This window comes from Archocentrus centrarchus, chromosome 21 (genome assembly GCF_007364275.1).
Source record: "Archocentrus centrarchus isolate MPI-CPG fArcCen1 chromosome 21, fArcCen1, whole genome shotgun sequence".
NCBI classification, from domain to species: Eukaryota; Metazoa; Chordata; class Actinopteri; order Cichliformes; family Cichlidae; genus Archocentrus; species Archocentrus centrarchus.
The window spans coordinates 30,813,050-30,831,784 of NC_044366.1; the positions used below are offsets into that span (position 1 = coordinate 30,813,050).

General features: G+C 42.8%; 2 protein-coding genes across 9 annotated transcripts in view; both read left to right on the top strand.

The window, feature by feature from the left end:
- LOC115800956 (abl interactor 2-like) overlaps positions 1-10,717 on the top strand; it is a 32,164-nt gene extending 21,447 nt beyond the window's left edge. For 4 of the 7 annotated variants that reach the window (XM_030758591.1, XM_030758590.1, XM_030758593.1 and 1 more), the window contains 7 exons: positions 1,950-2,102; positions 6,142-6,266; positions 6,514-6,834; positions 7,089-7,253; positions 7,336-7,416; positions 7,553-7,735; positions 8,676-10,717. In XM_030758591.1, the coding sequence (XP_030614451.1) occupies positions 1,950-2,102; positions 6,142-6,266; positions 6,514-6,834; positions 7,089-7,253; positions 7,336-7,416; positions 7,553-7,735; positions 8,676-8,851 (1,204 nt within the window). In that variant the 3' untranslated portion in view covers positions 8,852-10,717. The remainder of the gene's footprint in view (positions 1-1,949; positions 2,103-6,141; positions 6,267-6,513; positions 6,835-7,088; positions 7,254-7,335; positions 7,417-7,552; positions 7,736-8,675) is intronic. The other 3 variants (XM_030758596.1, XM_030758597.1, XM_030758595.1) reach the window with 2 other exon arrangements.
- Positions 10,718-12,092: 1,375 nt separating this feature from the next.
- On the top strand, positions 12,093-18,692 carry cnot11 (CCR4-NOT transcription complex, subunit 11). Of its 2 annotated transcripts, XM_030758599.1 has the most exons (8): positions 12,093-12,484; positions 12,578-13,029; positions 13,757-13,921; positions 14,557-14,709; positions 15,437-15,639; positions 16,336-16,538; positions 17,195-17,291; positions 18,242-18,692. In XM_030758599.1, exons 2-8 carry the CDS (start codon positions 12,711-12,713, stop codon positions 18,437-18,439), a joined length of 1,338 nt encoding a protein of 445 aa, XP_030614459.1. In that variant the 5' UTR covers positions 12,093-12,484; positions 12,578-12,710; the 3' UTR covers positions 18,440-18,692. The 2 variants fall into 2 exon arrangements, with proteins under 2 accessions (XP_030614459.1, XP_030614458.1); XM_030758598.1 differs by having other exon boundaries at positions 12,093-13,029.
- Positions 18,693-18,735: the final 43 nt, after the last annotated feature.

Sequence of the window (18,735 nt, forward strand, 5' to 3'; positions counted from 1 at the left end):
AGCAGACAACCACGTCGATCTTATTTTGAAAGTTCAGACCATCTCGTGTTTCATACCTTGCTTGCTGCCCAGCTAGCCATTTTGGCGGTCCTCGATATCAATCCAGTTCTTCCTTGGAATGGATTTTTTTCAGACTCCAGCTGTGAGCTGCTGTAGATGGCCACTCTTAACCAGAACCCAGAACCTGTAGCAGGTGGAGAACTGGTTCATGCACCATTATGCTGTGTTCACTGAGGCTGCAGAGCAGGACAGTGGCTATTATGACTCAGTTATTTATTTGTCCCAAAGCAGGAAACATGACATCACCTATTGATTTTAGCCTTTTTTGCAACCACAGGTATCGCCCCCTGGAGGCCAGTTAAAATATGTTTAAGGTACTTATTGGCTTCACTTTTCAAACTGGGAGGCTATGTCCATGTTTCATACTGTATGGGTGCAACACACAGACATGCATAATAATAATAATAATTGGTACTAAGTAACAGACTAACAAATTACTAGAATTTCATTCACCAAAACTGAACCACAAACTTCTTGTCCGGACCACTCGGTAAGCAATATTATTATTATTCAGATATTTCCATTAAAAGGCTCCACAGGGCACCAAGAGCACGAGCGCAGCCCAGAGGTCCAGGTCAGTGACTCCAGTTAGCAGAGCTGAGGCCCAACAGACACTGATTGGCTCATTTTTTTAAGGATTTTTGTTCTCCGTGGTGGTGCATTACCTCATTATAATATTCATTAGAATACTTTGTTTATGCGTGTGCAGCAGGTGCGCTCACAGGTGGTCTCATTCAGTCTAACTGTCTTGTGTGCTGCGTTGCTTCCTGTTTCCTGTAACCTGCTGATCAGCCACCTGTTGTACCATGTTGGACAGCACAGCCGGATTGTTTCCCTGCTCAAAGTGCCCTGAACGACAACTAGCCAAAGATCATCACAAGACTGCAAACAAGCCATAAATGCAACACAGTGTCAAAATCTGTGTTACACAGCTGCTGCCTCATTCCACACACAGCAATGAATACATAACTTTCTAGTTCTCAGATATTTTTTCATACCTAATGTTCAGAAGTCTGACATTTGGGCCAGTGTCATAAAAAAAATAAGATGAGAAAATGAGAATGTGTTTGCGTTCCCAAGAATGAGGGAGCAGAAGCAGCTCAGCAGTTGGTTGGAACTAAGCTTTGGTCCACAAGCCAAGTGCGTCTGTCCACACACACACACACACATACACACACACACACGCACACAGAGATGAGGAGCACATACACAGCAGTGAGCTGGCGTAAAGCTGTAATCAACAGGCCTTCTGACAGCACGTACTCACTCTCGCACATAAACAACATCCCAGAAGATTATTGAGAGACAATTTCCACCTTCTCTGTTTGTCCTGTTCTTGTCTTCAGCACCATTCACACACTGAGGGTTGGATTTTAAATTTGGTGGAAAAAAAACAAAATGATAGGATCCTTCTTTCATGCAGAGATAGCTGCTTGCACAGTAGCTTACTCACAGGTTGCTGAAATATAGGAGCCAGATGAACAGTGTGTCTGGTTTGTGTTATGTTTATTCAGTACCTGACATTTTTAGTGCTGATTTGTGAGTGTTTCAAACTGACTGCTCCATGGTTTCACTCTTTGGTCTGGTTTTTTTCTCAGTTGGTGTTCATTTGTCTTTATTCTCCTCAGTTCTGTGACACTGGAGGCCTCGTGTTTCTCTAAAAATACACGCTGGCCTTTTAACGTGACCTTTATTCTTTTTATCCCACAGCAGGAAGGAGGCAAAAGCTAGCTCCCACTTGATGCAGGAGTAATGTTTAATTGCATATCAGTGCTAATGTACTTTAAGTGTGCTCATTTAATGTCCCTTTAAGGAGAGATCCTTTGTCACCAGAGACAAGTTTGTCTCCCCATTAACCCTGTCTTCACCCTTACGTTTTGCCTGTACAGGAAGAACTCCCCCTACAGGACACTGGAGCCTGTACGCCCCCCAGTTGTACCCAATGATTATGTCTCCAGCCCGAGCAGAAACAATATGACAGGCGGACAGCTTCCAAGTCCAGCCCGCACTGCTACCCTCAACCATCGACCCCGAACATACAGGTAGTCGGGTCAGCGGCAAACATGACCTTCCAGAACGGGACTTCCTCCTTTCCTCTCAGTAAAAAGAGCAAAAGCATTTTCTTCCTCTGAATTTTGAAGAAGGTAGACACTCAGCACATCAGTGCAGCTGGTTTTAGGACTTCAGATTTTAAAATGTTTAAAATCGCTGCTGCTGTGAGTTTTGTTGGGACATATTTCCCACAGCAGCCAGGCGGATTTGTTGAAGACAAAGTTTTGATGAGCTTAAAAAGCTAAAGAAGTGATTGTTTTCAGACTCATCCTCACGCTCTCTTTGCAACCTTCTTTCTCAGCATGCTGTAGTCCATTCTTGGTATTTCCAGCTTATCTAATTGCTTGCATGGCGACTAAACACGAGCACATTTTGGATCTGCTGGGGGCTCATTTTTCAGACATTCCTATGGAAACTGGCAACTTCATTACCAAAATAAGAGACCATGAGAGCTATTTCAGAACTGCACAGCCACAAACTGGATATCTTGGCATTTAGATCTTAATCGGCTCAGCAGTTTGTGGTTTTTCTGCTAAGTTCACATAACCACACACTTCTGGCTGTACCTTTATATTTAACATTTGACTTAAATCTGAATCTCTCATGGAATCAGCTCTAAAAATTCCTCTCCAGATAATTGACCTAATACAAATTTCAGATCACATTGCAATAATATCGTTTGTACAAAAACGGTCACCTTTCTTTGGGCTTCTGTGATCTCCCACCTGCTTCTCTGCTGTTGCTGTCCAGTGTTTCCTCTGTGGACTCGCTCAGTCGTGCTCAGGGGTACATGTGGTTTGGTTCATTTCCATTATTGTTGATCGCTAACATTATGTCATGTGGTTACTGCATTGACCTGAGCACAGGTGTCACTGGAAAACATCATGGTGGATTCACAAATTTTATTCCAGGAAGTAGCAACGGGAAATTTAAATTGAACACAAATTTGAACCTTATTAGTAGCAAAGAATATTTTTAACCTTAGCTAATGAATGTGAAAACCTATTATATTGAAAATAAATATTAAATAGGTACAACCTACTAAATATCCTGATAATCAGTGAATCCTCCTGTTGTTTAATGTAACAATGATGTCCAGCAGTGACATCCATGCAGCTGTGTTAGTGCTGCTGCTGAGAGAGAGCGCAGAGGACACACAGTACTAACTCTCTGCTTACATCCTCAACAACTAACTGGTTTTATTCACTGATTCATTTTCAGCTTGTAGTTTTCTTCTGTCTCCTGTTGGTGTCCTGGATTGGAGAAGAGGGCAAATACTTTGAAAGCAGAGCTTTGAATTTTGCAAATAAATGTATAATGTTACACGTTAATCTCGTAGACAGTGTAAATGACAGGTGGAGCCACCGCGGCATCGGCGTTTGGACTGTAAAGGCCTGTTATGAAGCCTCGAGCTGAGCACTTTCACCATCTTGGTGCACTCTCATTGGCTGATAGCTTGTGATTCACAAGTCATTAGCCAATGAGCATAATCCTCAGTTCTAATGCTTAGAATGATTATAATTTACAAAATGAGCTTCATTGTGAACTATTGATGGAGCCAATAAACCCATCAGGAAGGTGTTGGCTGAGGCCATAGAGAAATGCAGACGTATGGTTGTTTTCTCATTGACTTCTATACAACCGGCAGGCTTTTTGCAACCACACGAGTTTCCGTCTGTTGTCATTAAAAGAATGCTGGTTCACTTTTTTTTATGCTGTCTGCGGTTAATCTAAAAGGCACTCTTTGTGGTAATTGTGTAGAGCTGAGAAAGCATTTTAAAAATAACAGAGGGGCAGGTTACTTAAAGCCTGGCTCTGTGTTGCCCAATCACAGCTCTGCTTCAAAATGTTTTCAGTCCTTTCCCATCCAGTCACCACCTTCACGTCTGTCACTCTAAAACGTGCCAATCAGATTGCATGTGCAGATTTTTTTATGGTTTCATTGCTTCTGTAATGATATTAACGCTCTCATTCTGCTGCTCTCTGCTCTGCTGTTCCTTTAAAAGCAGCTGACTTTGCACTTTTCTTCTCATCTTCATCAGCGAGTCACCCCCCCCCCCTTCCCTTTGCCTTTATTATGAGTTTACTTTTGTTTGACACTGTCCTTTTTATGCCTTTTGAAACATCTTTGAATAAGTAAATGGTCATTTAATGTGTCATATCCACAAGACTTTTTTAGTCTACTTGAAGTTTTTATTTATTTGGAGAGCAAAAAGTGGAGTTTGCACACCTTATTCAAAACCAAAGACAGCAAGAAACCGTAGTATGAGACACGCCTAATAGCTGGATTGTTTTCATCATATTTTCACTACACTGCAAAATTCCTTGGTCCACAAGTTCAGAGGTACTTTTTATACAAGGTATTCACAATGTTTTGTTAGGCTATTTACAGTACTGTAAAGCAGAAATGACTGAATTATTGAATCCAGTTCCAGGTTGGCAGGCTGACAAATCTGTTATCAAATCTTTTGTTTCAGTTCATTCTTTCTTATTAGCAAAGACGAGTGTGTACAAAACATTCAGTTAGAAGCTGATGTCATGTGACTCCTGTTAGCTGCTTGATTAGCATTCATGTTGTAAATTACTTGCCAGGCCAGAGGGCGTAGGGTAGGACGGGGCAGGCCGGACAAGTAAGTCTTCTTCAAATGCTGAAAGATGTAAAAATAATGGTTTCTGTGGTCTGCCTTTGAGTTTTCCATGTTGCCACATGAATACGATGAAAATGTATTGGAGTCAAGAGGTTTGACAAAAGAGTCCCACCAATTTATCGACAGGCAGATATTAATGGCAGGCTGATATTAGCTGTTTGCCAAATTATCGAATCAGCATTTATAATGGCTGAAAAATTTGGGTTTTTTTTGGGGGGGGGGAAGGAAAAAAAAAGAGAAAAACACCAAAAACAACCAAGTTTGTGTGTTGATGTTGCTCGGTTTGTCCACCAGGGGGTGTGTGTACAACACACCTTCTTGGAAGGCCACAGACCAAACACACACATCAAGATTATGTATTAAAATAAATTGTTAAAGTGACTGAAAAATAACTCAGTTTATTTTGTTTAACCTAAATATGATTCCTTTCCGTTTTCCTTTCTTGCTCTGGAACCACATCACAGGTCAGACCTTGAACATCACTCGTCTAGACGAGTGTTTTCAATACTCAGCCAAATGTAGGCTTGCTGAAGGCCATGTGTGCCCAGCTGTCATCGTGTAGGACGCAGCTGAACCCTCACGTCTCCTTTGTGTCAGCGGCTTCTGAGTCTTGCCTGTTGTATAAAAAGCTGATTTCATTTCAGTGAAGTAACAAAACAAAGTTTAAACTGTTTTGCGGCAGCATTGTTGAAGCGACTTGATAGAATGTAAATTCAAATTTATCACTTTTGGCCATTTTAATTGTGACTTAGGAACCAGATAAGTCTCCCTCCCCTCTCCCCCAGCAGGCCACAGCAGGTGGCTGCCCCTCCCCGAGCCCGGTCCTGCCGGAGGTTTCTTCCTGTTAAAAGGGAGTTTTTCCTTCCCACCTTTGCTAAGCGCTTCCTCATAGGGGATCATCTGATTGTTGGGGTTTCCTTCTAATATTGTACGGTCTTTACCTTGTTGTGAATTGGTGCTGTATAAATAAAAATAATAAAAATGACAATAGCTAAACTTGAGTGTTTGTAGGGCTGTCCACGCACACAGAACGTCCTATCATAAAGTTTTCACCAGTAAACTTCAAAAGACATCTGATTTACATTTGGCTACTTTCTCCTTATTGGCAGCTTGTGGAGAGATGACACTTGGCATTCATTTCACTGCTTTTTCAACTTAATGCTTTTACCAGAGAAAATGAAATGAAAGGTTTGATAAGAGATTATTTGGTGATCCTGGTATTTTACCAGTTTGGAACTGGATCCAAAGTGGAACACATCCTTATGTAGGATAATGGTTTCCCCCACTTCGTGTGTGTGTGTGTGTGTGTGTGTGTGTGTGTGTGTGTGTGTGTGTGTGTGTGTGTGTGTGTGTGTGTGTGTGTGTGCGTGTGTGTGTGCAGTGGTAGCAGTGGAGGCAGCCATCCCAGCAGCAGCAGTCGGAGCAGCAGTAGGGAGAACAGCGGCAGCGGCAGCGTGGGCATTCCCATCGCTGTGCCCACACCTTCCCCGCCCTCCACCTTCCCAGGTAACACACATAAATACACATCTGTGCTACACATCTGCTCACAGGTGTACAGTTACAGGTGTAAGTGGACTCTTTGTACTATTAACATGTCATATATTTTAAAGTTATTCTAAATTTCCAAACCACATATACAGCTTAATGTTTTAGTGTACTTCCCTGTTGTTTGTTGTCACTCACTCCCTCCTATAACCTTATTTCTTAACTCCTTCCTTCCTCCTCTTCATCCTTCCTTGTCTCCTACCTGAAGTTTCCCCGACTGCCGGACCTGCTAGCTCATCCTCCACCGCTCCTAACTCTTCCCCTTCCCCCTCCCCAACTCCTTCCTCCTTCTCCTCTTCCTCCTCCACCACAACCTTAACACAACCCAATGCACCTTTGCCGCCAAGCTCACCTTCTCAACACGCCAACTCACCTCCCCAACCAAACTCACAATCAAACGCACCAAACACCAGCACCTCCCCACCTTCTAACTCCTCCCCGAGCACATCCGAAGTCCAATCGGAACTGCTTCCCCCTGCTCCTCCACCTCCACTCTCCTCCTCTTCCTCTTCTTCATCACCTACCGAAGGTGAGTTTATCCAACAGGGACACCGCCGCTGTCCAAACCGCACCAAGTCCTCCTTTCTCTCTTTCGTTCTGTGGGTTTATGGATTTTATTTCAAAGGGAGAACAGGAACTAATCTTTAACTCATATTTAACACAGAACATTTAAATACATCGATTGGATGGATGAATGGATGGATGGATGGATGGATGGATGGATGGATAGATAGATAATCAAGTAAATATCAGTTCATAACGTCGCCCTTCTCTGCTTGTCAGGCCCTATCATCCCTCAGTTCTACAGTATGAACCGGCCTCAGCCTCGACAGCAGACCCCACAGGTGGGGGGATCACTGCCTTACCGCCGCCCGCCATCTGTAACCGGTCAACCAATTGCCACCCAGAATCAGGTCAATGGTGGTCCCTACTACAACCAGAGCCCAGGTATGCACTGTAAAAACGATGACCTGCAGTGATGCCACCCCACATTCAGAAAGTTTAATAAAGGTTGTCGATGTGTTTGCAGCCTCTCCACCGCCCCCCTCCATCCTCCAGTTCACCCCACAGCTTCCTCTGATGGGGTTTGTCGCTCGAGTTCAGGAGTCCAGTGAGTATTAATGCGGACTGATCATACAAACATTTGTACATCATGTTTCTCTTGAATATACATCTGTGTGTTGGAAAATGATGATGTTGTTGACTTTTAAGCTCAGATTCAGTTCTGCTTGTATCCCCACCTCCAGTTTCAGACACCCCTCCGCCTCCGCAGCCTGCCACCGAGAACCAGGCAGAGCACGAGGAGCCCCCGCCCACTCCTCAGCCAGCTGAAGACGGGCATGAAGAGGAGGACTCGGCAGTGGTGGAGTATAATGACCCATATGCTGAAGAAGACCCACCGTGGGCCCCCAGAAACTACTTGGAGAAAGGTACACCACAGAAATGCAGAGGAGAGGCAACAGAGCACCTGCAGGTTGGATTGTTTGCTGAGGCTGTCTTGGATCACTGCATCAGTGCTCACTGAATTACCTCCTAATTAGCTCCTTATATGTGATGCCTCAAACTATGTCTCCAGGTAGAATTACACAACATGGAATAAAGGTTATCTACCTGGAAAAACTTAATTCAGGACAGAATTCCCCAGAAAAAGTATTTTGAGTCAGCTGTTAATGTCTTTAGTACTGATTAGACGTTAATTTCTTTGGATATTATTTGGATTTATTGTTGCGTTAGTCGCAGGGGTGAGCAGTTAATTTTCCCAAGGAGCCACGTGAAAACTGGGACTTTTCTGGAGTGCCACACCAATATTCTGAACTCAGTTCTGCTCAATATTAATTTTATCTACTTATAAACTGGTACTGGTAAGAGTAGACGTTTGGGAAGATTAATTGCCAACCCCTGCATCAGTGTGCTACAAACAGGAAGCCTGTTAACTCTGTTTCTCTTTTACTAAAAGCGTGGGTTAATTAATCGTTCTTTTCTGTACTTCGGTCATTCCCTCAGACGGCAACTTGAAATATATTTGACTAACAGTATTAATGTTACAGCAGCTCACCTTTTATAAATATCACTGTATGTTTTCTCTGGTTGGTTTCTGCTGCTTGTCTAATTTACTCAGTAAATCAGCTAAAAATGGATCAATCAGCTGTTAATTAAGAGACAGTTTGGGTGGTGGATGAAACGTTTCCTCATTAGAAGCAGCAGAGTGCGACTCTGCAGGCCCTTAAATAAAAGTTTGCATTAAAACAGTCGATTCATTCAGTTTTAGTTTAAATCTGTTGGTGAAAAATGGAAAATGTGTGATAACATTTACAGTGAAATGACTCAACTTATTAGTAATAATATTTGGGTGTGTCTGTCGCCCTCCAGTGGTGGCCATCTACGACTACACAGCCGACAAGGAGGACGAGCTGTCGTTCCAAGAAGGAGCGATCATCTACGTCATCAAGAAGAACGAGGACGGTTGGTTTGAGGGAGTGATGAACGCGACCACCGGTCTCTTCCCGGGAAACTACGTAGAATCCATCATGCACTACGCCGACTGAGGCGCCGCGGTGTCCCAGCTGCAGTTCAGCTGAATGGAGCCGAGCTAGAAGGGAAACCTGACCCAGTTCTACGTTGCCATTCATCTACTTTAGATTCACACTAATCAGTCACAAGGACGTCAGAGCTTGTGCAAACAAAAATGACCACTTTATTAGTAATTAATAATGTTTTGTCATCATATCCAAAAGGCTTTTACCTTTAGTGCTTTAGGACTGAGAGCCGCTCCAGGTGTGAGGATTCATTTAAAAACAGTGTGTGTTCACACCCGGCCGCTCTGCCAGCGAGAGAATGATGCAGTGTGTTTGAGCCAGCGCGGTTCCCCTTAGTTTTAAAACAAAGAGAGGTTTGGTGTGAGCTGATGTCACAGGTGTTGTCACACACTCAGGTGTGTGTTGCGACAGACTTCAGTTTCTAATCTTATTTTTTTCAGGTCCTACTTAAGAACAACAAAACTTTTAGGTCATAAAAATATGTGTTTGCTGCTAAAGTGATAATCACCCCAAGTCCCTCTGTCCACCTGAACTAAAGAAGGGAAGGTGCCCGGTGCTGCTGTTCTTCTTCAGAAGTTCAGGGCGACATGAGTAGGACATTTATTGTTTTTGTTTTTTTAATCACAAGAAATTGATTTTAAGATCTTGACAAGTGCAACACAGTTTGCATTTCTCCTACAGATATGAAACCATCCAGTGTGTAAGTGTGGTTGAATAAATGTTTTTAGAAATCAGAGCAGGTGAGTCTTATGATGCTACAGCTGAGAATCTACACGTAATCCAGCGATGTTGAGACTGCAGTCTGCATCTGGTAAAAGCTAATCCTGCATGACTTTTACCAGTTTGCCAACAAAGAAGAAAAATTGAGCCTTCTCATCATTTTTGTCTGGCAGCGTGGTGAAAGAAGATATTCTCTGAGTGAGGAGTCTGGAAGATCAACTTGAGATGAAGGAAACAAATAATGACGCTACAAGTCAGAAAGGTTTTAATGCTAAACAAAGCACAAAGATCTTCAGTAACACTTAAACTCAGTGACGTTGTGCGAGTGACTTCATCAGCTGACTGGATGCTATCCCCCCCTCTTCATGGACTCTTCAGTGAAAACTGAGATTCTATGAATTTCCTTTAGCGTCACGCGTCCTCCTGTGACGTGACGTCTGTGAGTCGACCTCTGCGTGTTTTCCAGTTGCTGAAATCTGCTTGTTCTGTGTTGAATGAAGCTGCCAGAGGCAGATCTGGCTGATATTAATGTTCGTGTAACTAAACTAACACTTTATCTCATCTACGAGAGATCTGATCAGTCGCCAGGGTCTGACCGGGTAATGATTGATTGAACTATTGATCGTGAATGATCTCGTTTTAGCAGTTCTCCTGTGTCCGGCCTCGTCGTGGCTTTGTCGTGTTGTAGTAAAGTGGACCTGAACTAACCGGCAGGAGGAGATTCTGGAGCTGTTTTTAAAGTTTACGGTGTGTTTGCCTGCATGCCTGATATATAACTCATTTTTATGGACCATATTCTTTATTTTCCTGTAGTTTCACCAACTTGCTTTATTCTGTCTGTCTGACCGGCTGGAGGTTGTGATGTCTCTGTGCAGTTTTTGCTTGTAATTGCCCTTTAACTGAAGTCCTGTGTACTTGGACTTGAGACTGACTCAGAAAAAAGGTGGATATTTTTGTGCCATATGTGTGTGTGTGTGTGTGTGTGTGTGTGTGTGTGTGTGTGTGTGTGTGTGTGTGTGTGTGTGTGTGTGTGTGTGTGAGAACCAGTATGAACCAAATGTTTCCATGTTGACTGAAGTGACTTTGGACCTGACAGCAGTGTGTCCTTACTTGTACAGTGTTTAACCACAGAAACCAGAGTCTGCCAGGTTAAATTAAAAAAAAAAAAACACTTTGTATTTAATGTATTTTTGTGTTAAACAGTTTTACCCCCACAGATCCTTCATGTTGGCAGCAAGTTAATATTTTATCTATTTACCAGATTTTTTTTTTTTTATTAATGGACATTTATTGGATAATCATTTATCCTAGAAAAAAGAATTTGCCACATACTAAGCTGACATTTTCAAGTAATAATAATTGTATTTATATATGTATGCATTTTCAAGTATAAGCACGAGGGCTGTCCAGATTCGAATTAATACAAAATAATCAGAAACTTGTATAAACGTCCTCGTAAGAAGCATCAGAGCACAAAAAGAACAGAGTGCAAATGTGAAGCGGCACTGAACCCCGTTCTTAAAGGTTAAAGGACATGGTCTGAGCTGGTGTGAATAAGAAAAAAATACAAATATAGTAGATAAGTTTTTGAAAAGGTTGTTAACAAGCAGCTCGCCAGCCTTCAGAGAAACAATCTGTTTTAAAATTAAAAAAAAAAAAAACTGATATGTGGGCAGCAAATCATTTGATCTGCTGTTTGCAAAACTTTGGCTCACTCTGGTTTTTGTTTAGCCTGCATTAACCCTTTAAAGCGTGGACTCAGAAGTAAGATGATCTGTGAAGTGTTAGGGACAGCTTCTCCGAGGCCATTTTTTAAAAATGAATCAGGAACCTGCTTCATTGCCTTCACTGCAGACGTTGATCTCTAAACAGGACAATTCTGGGTCCAGATTCACAAAATATCCTGACTTAAGCTTCAAGTCTCTTCTTTATTTTTTGAAGTTACCATTTGAAATGAATTGAATTTCAAACAGAGCTCAAACCTTTCCTCTGAATATCACTCTTTACCTTAGAGTTTGTGATATGAGCTTTGGTTTCTCTTTAGATCATCTCTGTCATTGTATTTCCCTCCTCTCAGTCAGCAGGGTCTTCCTGACAGAACATGGCCTCAGGAGAAGTGTTCACCTTTCCAAAGTGAACTATGACTGAAAGCACATTTCTCTTTTGTAAAAAAAAAAATAGAAGTGAAAATACTAAATAAATGTTTTAACATTAAGCATTTGTTACTGCCCTTTATTTGTCAGAGACTGAATGTTAGAAAGGGGACATACAGAAGAGTAAAAATACAATATTTGCATGAAATAGTTTAAAGATCACTGACTGGTTTATAAGAACCTGCAAACCACAAATAATTCAAGACGTACGCTCACAAAAACTGAGAATATTTTTTTAAAAATCCACAAAACTTGTTAAAGATTAAAAAAAAACCCACAATGTACGAACATTTTAAAATATTTTATGTCTATTCACAATTGTCATTTTACTATGACAGAGCAAAACGCCGGAAGCGATGACGCAAGGACTGATGGGTAAAAGGAAAAGCACGTTCGCTTATTGAGTTATGGTACTGCTGTTTTATGGTCGGTTGTACCTTTTTAAGTGACTTTTATTGGTTTACGCTTCAGATTCGCCGAATCTAAACCTGTTGCGTTGTTCAATATTACTTAAAAGATTATCCTAAGCGTTTTAGTGAGGCTAATTTGAGGGGGAAGTGAAACGTCACTGCCCGAAACTACATCACCCATAATGCACCTCAGTATGAGCGACATACTGTGGTGAATTTGAACTGCTAATACAGCGGACCTCGGCTCTCAGCAGTAGTGAAAACACCTCGACAAACCGATATCTCTATTCGTGAACGTTTTGCTGGTTTCTGTAAGACTGCTATGCAGTCCCCGAACCGACCGGAGTGGACTTTGTGGGGTGAAATATTTAATTTTACTATGAAATTGCCTCTATGCTAGTTATGCTAACTTTTTTTTGCTAACAACTCGCTTGGTTATTTTTATCCTGTAGCTTCTCAAATATCCTCTTCAAACATGAATTAAATCCACACAGTTCGTGGCGGGGGTGTTATATTTGCTACATTAGCTAAAACACAGTCTTCAAACGATTCCGCCCAAGCTGAAAAGATTCAGGTGAGGAAACCATGACGCTCGCTCCGAAGGAACTGACCAACCTGCTGAGCATCATCTCGGATGAGGCTTGCACCAACTCCTTCGAGAGCCTCTCCACTCACTTCCATCACTACTTTGGGAAAGCGGAGCACTTTAGGGTGGGCTCGGTGCTGGTCATGCTTCTTCAACAGCCGGACCTGCTGCCCAGCTCCTCGCAGCGGCTCATCGCCCTTTACCTGCTGTGGGAGATGTACCGCACCGAGCCGCTGGCCGCTAACCCTTTCGCCGCAGTTTTCGCGCACCTGCTGAACCCCGCGCCTGCCGGAGAGGAGCAGGAGAAGGTGCTGTCCGGTAGGTCTCCGTGCAAAAATCATCCCAGATACTTTTTGTTAGGGTCCCGGCTTTCATTATTTCACACACACACACACGCAGAAACCTGCCAGGACTGAAACGAGTGTTTCATCAGTCTGATGCACAAAGTGGCAGCAATTTATATGCTTTCAAAAAAAAGTTATAAATAATAGACACCAGTCAGTGCAGTTAAGCAGTATTACTAACCTGCAGCCTCCAAAACATAAAAAACCCCACAGATTATTGTAATCTTAATGATGGTAGGTTTTACAGTGATACCCTGCTTTAGTTTTAGCTCTTTGTACTCAGTAATCTACCATCTGGGTGTGTAGCTTTATAGTCTACCTCATAATGGAGTAAAGGCATTTAGTGTATGAGTAAAGGAGTCTTTCCTTTAATTCTGTTACAGTTCAGGTTAATGACAACATATCTCCCTTAGATTTGCCAGCACTGACATTAAAAATGAGTGATGCTCTCTGTGGCACATGGTGCTTTTAAAGACACCAGCCTGAGGTTGTGGCTCCTCTGTCTGTGAATAAACTGTTTCCCATGTCAGACAAGCTTGTTCAGTTTGATTAAACATTTGCCTTGGATCTTATTGAAAAACACCCAGAAGCATTAGCAGTCTGTGTGACTGTGTAATATGATGAATGTTGGTGTCACAGAGAGTGCGTTGTGTTGTTGATTTCCGTCAACACTCCTACCTACGTCTCTGTTTTGTGCCCAGGCTTCTTGCCTCCCATCACCCAGCCTGAGAAGTTCTTCCTGTCCCAGCTGATGTTGGCACCTCCCAGGGATCTCTTCAAAAAGACGCCCAGACAGGTGTCCTGCATGGACGTCTGCAACATGCCTCAGTCGATAGACATCAGTGGGTTGCAGCTGGCCTTGGCAGGTCAGTATGCTCCCACTGTTACTGATCTACTGACTCAAAGGCCTGGTATCGCTGGTCTTATTAGGTTGTTACTTGTCTAGATTGGTATGTTTAATATGCATACTGCATTTTATTTTGGTCATTTATTGTATGGCACTGGCAGTAGATATTTTTTAAGTTCACAATCAGATTTAAAAAAGGCTAAAGATGAAACACGTTTTGCTGTCTCATTGTTGAAAGTTCAGGTGTCAGTTTTTCTCTGCTTGTACTTTTGATTTACTGTAAGGCCCAATGTAATAAACAATGAAAGTTAGTGAGTATGAAATATTTGTGTTTGTTAAATGCACAAACGTGTTAAAGTTCCATGTCTGCGAGTCTGGTAGGGCCCACTCGGGTCAACATTTTTTTGTCATCAGACAGTAAGTCTGAGGGTCGACGCAGATGTCTGCGTGCCTGTTTTTTGTGACCACACAGAGAATTCACACTGTGATGCACCAAGAAGGAGGCAGACTTCAGTCATCAGGCCTCCAGCTGTCCGTGTCCATAACGGAGTATAATTGAGGCCTTACATCCTAATCTGTACACTTTGTTTTTCCCTCTTTTTATTCTTCTTTATTCATGTAAATTTACTGTTTGTGTGTCTCTTTGTTGTTTAGAGCGGCAGTCAGAGCTGCCCACCCAGAGTAAGGCCAGCTTCCCGAGCATCCTGAACGATCCAGACCCAGACTCATCCAACTCGGGATTTGACAGCTCTGTGGCCAACCAGATCATAGAGTCTCTGGTCACAGGTCCACGCCCTCCACTGGAAAGTAAGTGTTGTAATGCTGGTGTTGTGGTTCTTCAGAAAGGGCTTTTGTTATGCAGATGACAACAAATGATTAGAGGATTGTAGGATTAAAATGCTTCCTCACACAGACTAAATGTTGTCCCAGTAGTTTTTTTTTCTTTTCAGCTGTTCCGGGGGGGGGGGGTCACAGTGTTGCATCTCTTTCAGAATGATGGTTTGAGGTGGCACAAAGATCCCTAGTCAGTGACTACAGTGTGTGTAGCTTCATTTACAAAATGAGAAGAGTCTCTCTCTTCATCATGTTTTTCATCATTCAAACTTGGGCTGCTTATTCACTTCTCTTCTAGTGTTTAAAAAGGGAACTGTGAACAAGGAGAGCACAAATGAAAAGTGAACTGTATTTGCTTTGCTGACTGTTTTGTGCCTTTTCAGCTGTCAAGTACTCAGAACATTGCACTGCATGTCTCCTTTCTGTTCATAACTCAAATGAAGCAGCACGTTAAGAACCTTAACGTCTGACTGATACTGGTGTGTCAGAGCTTAGGGTCTCTGTTGTGGTGTCCCGTGATTAGAATTCATTGCTGTTCACATCCTGAGACACAATGCTGACTCTCTGAATATGAGGACGCCTTTTAAAGCTGGCACACATGTAGCTGTGGGTGATACAGAAAACCATCTACGAATAAAGCAACACCTGAAACAGACCAGGATCATCTCAGAGTTTGGCAATTTTGTTTCTTCATCCTCAGGTCACTTTCGCCCTGAGCTCATCCGACCGCCGCCTCCTCTCCACGTGTGCGAGGACGAGCTGGCATGGCTGAATCCCACCGAGCCGGATCACAGCATCCAGTGGGATCGCTCCATGTGTGTGAAGAACAGCACCGGGGTGGAGATCAAACGGATCATGTCCAAGGCCTTCAAGAGCCCGCTGTCTGCACAGCAGCAGTCACAGGTGGGTCGGCCGCATGATGCTCTTCTTAAACTGAAGCACTGAAGTTGCTCTCTTTAATCTGAAACAGTGACGCTGCCATCGTACTGCAACTGTTTAGACTCAGAGGGGAAAAGGAGAAAAGATATTAAGACATTAAAACACAAAGTAGATGGGATTTAAAAAGAGGAAAAATATGAAACGCAGACAAAATTAGAATGAGGCTGATTAATCAGACACTAAAATTGATAGTTGTGGATATAATATTCCCAGAAGAGGTAAACTCTTGTGGGAGTTTATTGCTGCTACTTCAGTCTCTGGGGGAACGCTATGCACCCCCCACACCCACCCCCACCCCCATGTAGGATGATAATCATTTATAATTTACTACATCACAACCTATCATCTGCTTTTGTCCGACTATCACTGCAAGAGAGATCCATTATAGGATCAGGTATTACAAAGGTGTTAGCCCTGCAGCAGACTGCCAGTCGGTCCAGGGTGTTCCTCACCTCTCACCTCGTGACAGCTGGGATAGGCTCCAGCACACCATAGAATCTTTACATTTGCCAAGATGGAGCCTGTAGCAGACCTTTTAACATCATTACATTATCAGAGATAATTATTGTGTTCAGTTGTTTTTCCTCCTTCAGTGTATTTCAAATAAAGCCTGTAAATCTTTGCCTTCTTAATACCTCACTCCTTGCTTTGTCTCTGCAGCTGCTGGCTGAGCTGGAGAAGGACCCGAAGCTGGTTTATCACATCGGTCTGTCCCCGGCAAAGCTGCCAGACCTGGTGGAGAACAACCCGCTGGTGGCCATCGAGATGCTGCTGAAGCTGATGCAGAGCAGCCAGATCACAGAGTATTTCTCAGTACTGGTTAACATGGACATGTCGCTGCACTCCATGGAGGTCGTCAACAGGTGGGGACGCTGAGCGGTGGAGCTGATTACGTATCACTGATGAAAAAGACCAAAGCCAAGAGGGCGATCGGTACCAGAAGTCACACCTCCAGCGTTTAAAGCACTGTGATTGACTGTTGATCAGTGTGTTCAGTTTTGAAAGGCCAAACTTTAAAGAAAAAAAAAAGTATTTAAAAAAAAAAAAAAAGTCTTTTTTTTTTCTTTTTTTTTTAAAAAATTTAAAAAAAAAAAAAAAAAAAGTCTTTTTTTTTTTTTTGTATTTTTAATCCTGTGTTCAAATATTTTGGAGGCTTCGTGAGGTTTGTGACACTGGTTACTTTGTAATTTGCAGCGTGTGTGTGAGTGCAGTAAAATGCACTGTCCTCAGAAGGCCAGTTGTCATTTCTAAACTGAACTCCTGTCATGCTGACTCATTCAGACACTGACTGACTAAAATGTGTCCGCTTTAAGAGGAGATGCTAAATGTTCCCCTTTGCTAAAAGTGGAACTGTTAAAATGAGCAAAAGTTTTTTATCAGTTTTTGTTGAGGAAACGAACACTGGGAGTAGAAATGTATCTGCACTGAGCTCTGTGAATTTGTCGTTGAGTGTAACCAAGATTATAGTCGCTCTTTGACGGTAACCTCCACCCCCTCCACTCTTGTTACTTGTCCTCAGGTTGACCACAGCTGTGGATTTACCTCCAGAGTTTATCCACCTCTACATCTCTAACTGCATCTCCACCTGTGAGCAAATCAAAGACAAATACATGCAGGTAGAGTACAACACTTGATACAGTGATATCAGGATCAGGAAGTTCACTGGAAGGCCTGATTTAGACTTCTGTGGTGAATCTTTGTCGAGCCTCTGATGTAACAATGTAACCTACATAAGTGTCCGACATCGTTGCTGGCATTTATGCTTGTGCGAGGTGTTAATTATTATGTGGTTGTGCCCCGGTGTTTTTACACACATTACCAGCTGATAGAAACAAATAAAATGCTGGGATTCGCTCTTGTGGTCAGGTTTCTTTTTCAGGTGCAAACATATGTGTCCCTCTAGTTTTTCTTTGTTCAGTCCTTCACATCCATTCTGATATTGTCAGCAACCTCCCTCCAGGAATTTGCATTCTTATATCGATGCAATGATTTTATTATTTCTTACATTGACATGATTGTTATTCAGTCACTGAATCCAATCCAAAAACTGCAACAATGCTGAACAGACCAATCACAGCTGTGGGCTGCGTCGACACGATGTGTGGTTATGTCGTAGGTTAGGGTGTAGATTTCATGCTGAAACATAAATCAAGTCTAACACAGGAGGTTTTTCAGCTTTAATCAGAAGGGCGCTCAGACTGCAGCCTCCTCCTGCATCATGTCATAATTTTACTACAAACCGTGAAAAATGGATGTCGCCTCATATTTGTTGGAGGCAGAAGTCACCGTGTTTTGTTGAGAGTGCTAATCAGCTAACACTAGCAAACTGGATGTGTGCAGTGCGCGCGCACACACACACACACAGCTGGTTATTAGTGTTGGCAGGCCTGTAGCACACAGTGCACTCCACACTGGATGAGGAGCAGGAACATTTAAAACCATCCCACCTTCATCAAGGTTTAATCCAGTCTGGACTGGTTTAATGTACTTTCCAGTAGAGACTTTGTGTGGCATTATATTACCGATCACACATCCAGATGACAAACTGCTTTCTGTCTTCTGTCAGAATCGTCTGGTTCGTCTGGTCTGCGTCTTCCTGCAGTCGCTGATCCGGAACAAGATTATCAACGTTCAGGACCTCTTCATCGAGGTTCAGGCCTTCTGCATCGAGTTCAGCCGCATCCGCGAGGCCGCTGGCCTCTTCCGCCTCCTCAAGACTCTGGACACTGGAGAAAACCCCACAGAGGCCAAACCTGCCAAATAATGCTGGTCAGAGACGCTGCACAGGCAGGACTGAAGCAGCAGCTTAAACGGGGTCTGTTTGCTGTAACACAAACTTTGTGTCCTTGTACATCACAGAAGCAGAAAACTGGGCAGCTCAGAGGAAATGTAAATATGTGATGAGGTTCTTAAACTTTCAGTCATTTCTCTCACCGCTCACATCTGCAGTCCAGGCCTGCGTTTTATTTCCAGAGTGAAAAACGACTCTCCCCTTTTGGAAAATGAAACCTCCTGAGTTTTCTTTCATTAAAGAGATTTGACTCTTACCACTTGTGTTTT

Coding starts and splice junctions, on each gene's coding strand:
- cnot11 (XM_030758598.1), top strand. CDS start 12,711: ATGACGCTCGCTCCGAAGGAACTGACCAACCTGCTGAGCATCATCTCG. Junction 13,030..13,756: donor GCAGGAGAAGGTGCTGTCCG/GTAGGTCTCCGT, acceptor TTTTGTGCCCAG/GCTTCTTGCCTCCCATCACC. Junction 16,539..17,194: donor TCCATGGAGGTCGTCAACAG/GTGGGGACGCTG, acceptor ACTTGTCCTCAG/GTTGACCACAGCTGTGGATT.